General features: G+C 40.4%; 1 protein-coding gene across 1 annotated transcript in view; it reads right to left on the bottom strand.

Moving 5' to 3' along the window:
* Positions 1-4495: 4495 nt before the first annotated feature.
* Positions 4496-9157, bottom strand: part of FAM241A (family with sequence similarity 241 member A) — a 168682-nt gene continuing 164020 nt past the window's right edge. Inside the window, exon 3 of the mRNA XM_058420814.1 lies at positions 4496-8282. Coding sequence (XP_058276797.1) covers positions 8037-8282 — 246 coding nt within the window. The 3' untranslated portion in view covers positions 4496-8036. The remainder of the gene's footprint in view (positions 8283-9157) is intronic.

Here is a 9157-nt window from a genome sequence, read left to right as displayed (position 1 = left end):
TAACAGTGCTGAAGGTTAAGGGAATAAAAGATTCGACTGCTTCACTATTTTATGGGAAACTCCAAAAAAACCTTTGCATCTTATCAGATCCCATGACAGTTACATCTTATTTCTGACACACTTCTTCATGACCGTGTTACAGGGAAGGTTAGTGAAGGTTGAAAACGCCCTTTGAATCTTCACAGCGATTTTGCAGCTTTCAGCTTTCTGAAGAAGTCCCCAGAGCTGAATTCAAGTTGGAATAGAAAGCGCATCTCCCACACCCTGGCACAACTCTTTGCCCTGCTCTAACTGCTCTTGTCCTCTTATTCAAGAATTCATCCAGAATCCCCTCTCTGCAAAACCACTGTGAAGATTCAAAGGGAATTTTCAGCAGCAGGCCCCTGTAAGCTCAGTCTGCTTACAAACCTGCTTTTAAATGCTACTCATCAAAACAAGTAAAAAGAAACAACACATATGATATAGGATCAGAGCTGACTCTGAATTAAATAGATTTTGAGCTTCCCCAGGAGAACTCTGAAGCACTTTGGGAGAAAAAAAAAATCAGCCTGCACTACTTCTACACAGGAGGCAAGTGCCTTCTATGTGGGAACTGCTAAACTTTTTTTTCTTTTTTTCTTACTCCAGTGTCTGTATTACACAGGAATTTGGAAGGAAAAGAGAAAGGTGGCAATCAAGAAAGAAGCTTTCAGAAAAGGTGGGAGAAGGGTGACATCAAAAATGATCTGTGTTACCAGTCTCAGAACTTAAGTGGAGGACATTAGAATGCACTAATTTTTTTTTTTTTTTTTAAACAAAGGAAGAACAAAGCATTAATGGCAGAAGAGTTACTCATTTACTCATGAAGACTAAATTCTTTATATAGGATCTTTAGCTCAGTTTCTAAAGTTCTTTACAAAACATTTTCATTACAACACATGGCTTAATCTCCTGGAAAACTGGAGCAAAGCCCGAGTGCACAAGTAAATTCCATTAATCTCAAGTCTTAATTATGCTAATTATACTCTAAGCTCCTCCCCTGCAGCTGGTAAAGCCCAGCTGACAAGACAGGCAGGTCTTAACAACTGAGGCTCAAATCACTAAATTGTCCAACAGTCCCACCACCACTGAGGTATATCCAAAGAGAGCAACAGAGGCTTCCCAAATTATGCTCGGTTTTCTTTCACTAAAATAAATAAATAAAGAAAGAAAGAAAGAAATCATTAGAAGAAGAAAAAATAGGTATTCTGAAGGAAAGGTAAAAAATACAGCAATTTGTATGTATGTGTTGAATACCCTGTTAACAAAGAGCCAAGTTAAACTCCGTTACTAACAGAGCTCAGCCAAATACTGTCTTATCTCTCTAATCACAGACAGCATGAAGAAACTAGGAAGCAAAATGAAAAAAAAAAAGAAGAATTACTGAAACTCCTGCATGCCTTTAGTTCTCTTATCTACAAAGCATCAAAAATAGACTCAAAACTGTTCTTTTTTTTTCCCCCCTTTCTGCAACAGGAAGATTCAGAGAGGCACAGAAATGTTTGTTCCCTCAGTAAAACTGCATCATCCCGCTTTTCCTAATCTTATTAGGATGAGGAACGTGACTGTGGGATGCCAGACAGTATTTCCACTCTTAGCAGGAAGTAAAGGACAGTTATGTGGGTGCCCAGCTCTGTGGAGTCTGTTCAGCAGCACAGAACAACCTCAGAGAAATGCCTGAGGAAATCAGGTACTTGGCTAATGTAAGCTCTCATTCAGCACCGAACAAGATGCATAAATACAGAAAGCGACAGCAAAGGAAATGCCAAAAACCTGCTTGAGGGCTTTGTAACACCAGCCAGGGAGCATTAAAGAGACATCAGTCTTGCCCAGTGACCTGCCATTCCATATTCACAGGCTACTTTCAGCCCCACTGGTAACAGCTGTTGATAGAGGAGTGGCTTTCAAGAATTTTGGACTGATATTACCAGCTTTTAGAAAGGACACGAATGAAAGAATGGTTTAAAGCAATAAACAGGCAAAATATTCAACACGAAGATTTAATAAGCCAAAGCACTGACTCAAATTTTATTCAAGAAGAGACTTCCTGTTACAGACCAGGATTTTGGCTGACAAAGAATTTTCCTTAATTAATAATTCATTTCCTTGCTACAGACTTCTTGCATCTAGGAAGTATGTTCCAGCTAGCTTGAGGGAGATTGCTACAATAAAACCCAGACAATTAATTTGTCAACTGGGACAGAAGAATGGTCACTTTCTAGAACCCATTCTGGACAGTATGCAAATCCACGTACCTTGTACATTCATTACCTACACATCAGTCAACATCTTTTTCTTCTGAAAGAAAGCCCTCAGCAGTGTGCCAGAGACTAATTTGGCTCCCTTCTCGCATATGTTAATTAAACCCTCATCCAAATGAGGACTGGAACACGAGCCTTCTTCCCTCATAATGTTTTAAAATGCAATTAAAAGTAAATGGTACAACTGAAAGATGCCTAGACACACACAGATGGGTTCCAGAAGCAGAACAATTTGCCACAAGCAACGTTCATTCCAAACATGAGGTGATGCACCAGGACAAGCCAAGAAAGAATGGGGCTTAATTAAATTCCATTAAATGAACATAAAATCTAGACAACACACTCTGTAACAGCTCTGTCTCCAACACCACTTGATCAAATCCCTTGGACTTGTAACAGTCCTTCCCCTTCCATGCCACTTGAAATACCTGGAGTCCAACAGCACTGCTAGCCTGCTCTACCCTGGGAAGGAGACAGCTGCCCTGAGGCTGCAGCAAGAGCAGCTCCTGTCACTAGAAAGGGCTTTAATCCAGTCACACCCCTCTTGCCACTTGAGGGGAAAAACAGGGTGTGTAGTTCTCAGTAAATTGGGAAAAACATGTATTATCACAGCAGCTGCACTTTTGTACCAGTTAGAAAATACATATATAGGCTGGGTGGCAATAAAGACTTGTGACAACTGCACACAAGACACAAGTATTACCTGGATAGTACAAGACCAGAATTTGGAAAGACCAAAAGCTTCCATGCACATTAAAACTCAATATTATTAGTCCCAATTCCCCTTTCCCATTCTCATCCCCTTTGGTTCCTCTTTGTAAAACAGAGATACTGAAAACTCAGTTCTCTTCAGAGGAAATGCAGAAGGAATACCGATGATTTTATATGCATTTGGAGATATTCCCAGAAGCAGCCAAGTCATTGGCAGGAGTTAAGGGAAGTTAAGAGTCCACCTGCCTGTTTAAGCTTGAAACAAATCTTAAGCCATATGCTGCTTGACCAGTCTGTTCTCAAAACCCCGGTGCCAACCTCCCAACAGCTCCTTACCTTCCACATTTGCAATGCTCTCTTTGGTGATCACAAATCACAGCTTAGTAACCATCATATAAGCACTGTAAAAAAGAAGTGACTGACCAGCATGCACATATTTTAAAAAAATCCTCTGATGTTTTCCCCTCTAGTGTTAAGCAGGCACACAGTAAAACAAACAAAACACCAATCTGAAAATAGATTTTCTGTCTAGGTGGCTTTAAAGAAGATTGAATGATGAAAAAGCCTGAACCCTTGGCACAGAGAAAGACTGTTCAAAGTGAACACCCCTAGAGAAGGAAACGCCAGGGAGAAAGGAGGAACAGACAAAGCAGATAAAGCTGTCAATTCTGGCAGAGGGGAGAGGCTAAGTAAAGTTCCTAAACTCTTGAGTAAAACCCAGGATGGAAAGAATCAGAGTCAAAGCCAGGCTGTTTTGAATTTGCATGTACCCTATAAAAGGTCTGACAGATACTTTAACTGAAATAAAACCTGAAGGCTTGAATGTATTCAGGAATAAGCCTTATTTCTTTTGTGCACATTCACCAATATGAGTTTAAAAGACCAAAATTCGACTTTGCTGCTTTAAAAATACATAAACTGCTTAACTCACTGGGCATCCTGAAAAACAGAGATACATTTAAGTGTCTGCTGGATGTAGCAGAATTAATGCCTTTCTGACCTCTTCAAAACAAGAGTTTGAAGTAGATTTGTTTTGAACCACAATGTTCCATGTGTACCTAAAAAAAAAAACCCAACCTGAAAACACCCAAACCTTTCTGTGGCACAGCAATTGTCACTTCAAAGGATTTTTCACACCCACGACTACATCTGGTTCCCTTCAGAGGCTGCTCTGGATGCAAAATAGATATACTATAAAAGCTGAAATTAAAAAAGAGAAAAAAAAAGTGAAATAAAAGCTACTTTACACCACAATGTTGTCACTATTTGTTAAAATCTAGCTCTACCATTTATTTTCTTTTAATTTAGCACAACTTGCTGCATACAACCACAGAGACCCGATGCAGCTTATTCAGCTCCTGTACTGCAGTTTTTTTCTCCACCAGCTGCAAGTTAAGTGATTTCAGTGGATATCTGAACACTCTTCCATTTCATCTGGGCCCATCATGACATTTTGAAAGGATCCAAGTAACTTTGAACAAAGCACCACAAAGAATTCACGGATCTCAATGATGGCAATACTTTTTATTAGAAAGAGTAACAAAGTGCTTCCCATAGGATTCGTTCAATACAGAGTTTTTAAGAAATACGATTTTTCCTTTTCAGATGGACGGGTTTGATGTGATGATGTTTCAGTGCAAACAGGGTTCTCCAAGATTCTCCCGCAGAGCTTCTCAGTACACACTATTTCAACCATTAATGCATTTGGCAGGTGTGAAACAGTACTGAAGAGTCCATCCCTTAAAAAATGGAGGTTAGGTAAAACGCTTGCAATGTCACACTGACCGACAGGAATTACACTGTTTTTTGTTGTTTAAGACAGATTTAAGGGACGTAATTCTTTCATACAGTTCTACACACAGATATATAAAAGTGCTCTCAGTTCTATCAATAAGTAACAGCATACATAACATTATAAATTTTTACTATATGGACAACAGAGAAATTGTCTTTTTCTTTTTTAAAATTAACCTCCTGTTTTTTAGCTAGGGACATCCTTTGAACATTTGGTGCTTCCTTTGCCTTCCTATTATGTCTGTATGGAAAAAAGAACACAAGCAAGGACTGTTCACCCATTTCCCCCTCACTCTTGGCACACATTTATGATCAGATTTCTTTGGACACATATACGCATTGTTTCACCACATTCCACTTTCCACTCTTTATGTCTGATTCTATCCCAGTTCCCCTTTTTCCTTAGCTCCTCCTGCCTTCCCTGGAAATGAGAAGGAGACAGTACAGTAATAGCACAAAATTAGGAGAGACGTTTCAGTACAAGTTGTTATATACATGGGAATGCATGAAACCAAACGGGAGAGGGGGATTGTCCATGCAATGAATTCTTCTTCCATTTTCAGCCAACCTTACACCACTAGCACTATTTTTTCAGATTTTTAAAAATGCAGAACTTCTATAAAGGACAAGACATAGTTATCCTTAAGAGAAACCACCTAAGACATTTACTCAACACAATCTCAGTCCCAAAGCTACCCTACCTTTCCCCAGAGTGTACACAAACACGAACATTGAACAAACAACTGTACTGAATTCACGAGTGCAACAGTCACAGTTCTGCTCGTACTGAAAGGTCACATGCATATAAACAATGTCCTCACTGAAGTTGGTCACACCCGTGGTTCACTGTTCCCCTTCCTTATGTACAGAGCAAATTCACCGCTTCAAGGAAATACCACATGCCACCCCACAGCACAGCATCTTTACACAAGAGAACTACTGCAACAAGGATATCACAGACACACTTTTTCCTATGGGATGAAAAGCATTAGATGAGATCCTTTGTACAGTAACTGGATTGTGGGAAGAAAGAAAGGATTTTTAAAAAAATTTTAACAACAGGATGCTCTTGTGATATAGCCCTTGTACAGGAGAAGAATACACATAACCCCATCATTCTATCTATACAAATATGCAAAGATGTAAACAGATGTTTTCCTTCTAGGGGACTTGAAACAAACCCAAAGCTTACCCCTAGGCACTTTTGAGTATAGAGCTCCTGGCTCTGAGCTCAGCCTGTACTTGCTGTTTGCTTTGGGACTTCAGGTTGTGAACTACAAAACCCCCTGTATCCAGAAACACCTTTTGCTGTCCAATGTTTCCCTGCCACCAAGCGTAACTATTTAAGCAGGTGCCAATCAACACAGCTGGGCCCCACTCCCAGTGCTCTTCAGTCCTGCTGGCTCAGCAGAGCCTCTTGAGTGCACATGCAGTCACCTGAAGATACAGAGAGGTAACCTGCCTCCTCAGAAGGACACTACGTGTTCATTAGAAAAGCACAGAGACACATCTAGAGATAGAATTTCAGTTCAAAAGATTCTAGAGGAGCTGGGCTTTCATCTTCGCTGCCCTAAATAACAATTATTTCCCTAACAGAAAAGTCTGTAAGAACTGGGGCCAGGAGTCCTAGAAACAGAGCCTAACAGACAAAATGACCCATGCATAAAGCTGGATTTGAGAATCCGGGTGCAGGACTGCGACTATAGAGAACTCTCCCTCAACTTTAAAAGTCTTCGAATAAGACAGCATCTTCAACTACTTTATTGTAAAAACATTTAGGAAAAAAGTCACTGCAAAAGGTTAAGTAATTTTCTGTAAATTTCACATCTCCTATTACATCATTTTGGGCAAATATGTAATTCACTCTAACAAAGATGAAGCCAATTTTGCAATTATGTTTCTTGCTAAAAGTAATATACAGCAAACATTAAATTGGTAGCCTATTTAGCAATAGTAGTAAAGTAGTAGTAGTAGTAGTAAAGATTCTGTCCCATTTTTCTGTTTTTCTTCACAAGAAGAAGAGAACTTGGAAATACCTAGCACACCCAGTGGCTACTGGGGAGCTGAGTGAATTTTGCACCCGCTCCTGAATCTATAGAACCTGTTCTCTAGAGGTTGTGTGGCCCACGACAAATACCTATAGGTAGGCATTTTTGCTGCCTAGCAAAGGAAAGGAACCAGTTAAGACTACTGATTAAAATGACCGCATGGTTTCAACTCCATTCTTGCCTCACATGCGGAACCAGGTCCAATTTGCTTAGGTGCACAAAGCTTTACATTGTGCAGGCCCACACTGCAGGAAATGTGGGAAGCACTGAGAGATCTCTTCTGATATCTGGTTGTTCAGCCACTTCTCTCAACACCCAGAGGAAGCAGACAACATTCTAGCACTGCTCTCTGGAATGGCAAATGTCCAACACTGCAGCTGGAACTACCTACAAACTCCATGAATTATCCAAATATTTATCTTAAGAAGGAGGGCTGGGGGAAAGAGCAAGTACAAAAAATAAAGAAAGAAAAATAGCAGCAGGAACTGAGTACATTTCCAAAAAACCAGGCAGCGCTACATTAGACCCCTTGGCCAATGTCGGACTGCAACTCCTCCTAAACAACAGCTCAAGCCTTGTTTGAAGTCACTAACATATAAGGGCAAGTAAGTACAAGGGCATTTTGCTGGTACCGCTTGTTTCCTGGGGGAGAGCTTACTATAAAGTACACCAACCAAAGTCGCTTTTGTGTCTGGAAATTACATTCATTTTACGAATGTTTGTCACTGCAGGTTTGTTACCAAACCTCCCTTGCGCAGATTTGGCTTTTCAGCAAAACACTAACAAATTATGCAGATTCAGAGAACAAACAGCACATGACCCGCCCCCACCCCCCCAAAAGCAGTGAAACAGAACACTCACATTAAGTGCCCTCTTAAAACCAGACATAAAATTTTCACTATACAAAGCAAGAACATGGGGAGAGGGGAGGGGAAAATGAAAAGCCAATCCCTTGGCTAAGGCCCCAAGAGCACAGAAAACAGTACATTTCACACCATTATACAAAGATCACCTTTCTTCCCCCTAAAAGATATAGTAGGGCACTGCTGATTTGGCTTAAAATGTAATTTTAGTCCCCCTCATCAGAAGTTCAGCCATTTGAAGCATTGCAGCTTTTGATATACCACCCATTTACTTAAACACATAAATCCACTGACATAGTGACAGTGTTGAAATACATAATCCAAATAGTATCTACAAAATTTTACTGTTGTACATAAATAATGACAAGGCACAGAACAGCCACCAGTCCAAGAGCTTGTAGGCCAAGAAACCAGAGCATAACCCAGAAGAATATAATTATTACAGGTTCTACTATCCGTTCTCCAAAGTACATCCTTGTGAAGCCTATGCTGATAAGGCTTTTGTTCAGTTCTCCAAAGAGAGTCCCCATCTTTTTATAGTCATCTATCACAGGTTCTGTGGCGTGGCTCCTCTGCTCTTGGTGGACCTGCAGACAGAAGATAAGAAGAGGAAATATGTGGTACAATTTTATTACTGTGATTCTAAACAAGTCTCTCATCTGTTTCTATCTGAATGCACAAAACTAAGATACACATGCAAGGAATCTACTCCTTAATCAAGAGATTGAAAATGCTACACAGCTTGTGACCTTAGTACAATGCTAAGGATGTTGTTTCTCCAAACCTGGGACATCTGAGGTGGTGCTACAAATATATGACAGGCTCCCTCCGCTCTAGATGCCACTCTAGAGGAGGTGTAAAGCTCTCCTGCAGGTCGTACACCTTACCTGTCTGTGCAACCTGCCTGTGGTTGTCAGCCCAACCACAACGGAATGAGATGTCTCAAACTTCTGGGAGGGGATTTGGCTGAATTATTTCCAGAACATCTCCAGAGCTACAAGAATGATATCAAACTATTAAATATGAACTTTGAAGTATTTTGCACTGAAGCCTGGGGAACTGAAGGGCTACTAATCGTTGCTGAGAAGAAGGGCACCGGATCAGAGCAGGAAAGTGACAAATTTCTACCCTGGTGTAGAAAGCCATGCAAGTCAGGCAAAGGAAGACAGACCCAAGATGCACAGATGCAAAATGGTGGTATAAAAAATGCAAAGAGAAGGAGAAACAAGCTCTGGACTTTTTGTGAAATAAAAAATGGCAGAGGAAATGCACAGGAAGGCAAAGGTCAGTCTGGGAGATACCAGAGGTAAACATCACTGCAGAAAACATGAATGTTTCATGTAAACATGTAAATTTTAACTAGATTAGAGCCCTGAGATCCCATCTGCCTTCTTGTGTCCAGAGATTCTTTGCACAAAACCTTATTGCCTTGTGTTTGGATATTACAGGGCAAACATGCTTT

The sequence above is a fragment of the Hirundo rustica genome, chromosome 5, assembly GCF_015227805.2.
Source record: "Hirundo rustica isolate bHirRus1 chromosome 5, bHirRus1.pri.v3, whole genome shotgun sequence".
NCBI lineage: Eukaryota > Metazoa > Chordata > Aves > Passeriformes > Hirundinidae > Hirundo > Hirundo rustica.
Note: the sequence above shows the minus strand (reverse complement) of the source record. Positions and strands in the feature narration are given on the sequence as shown.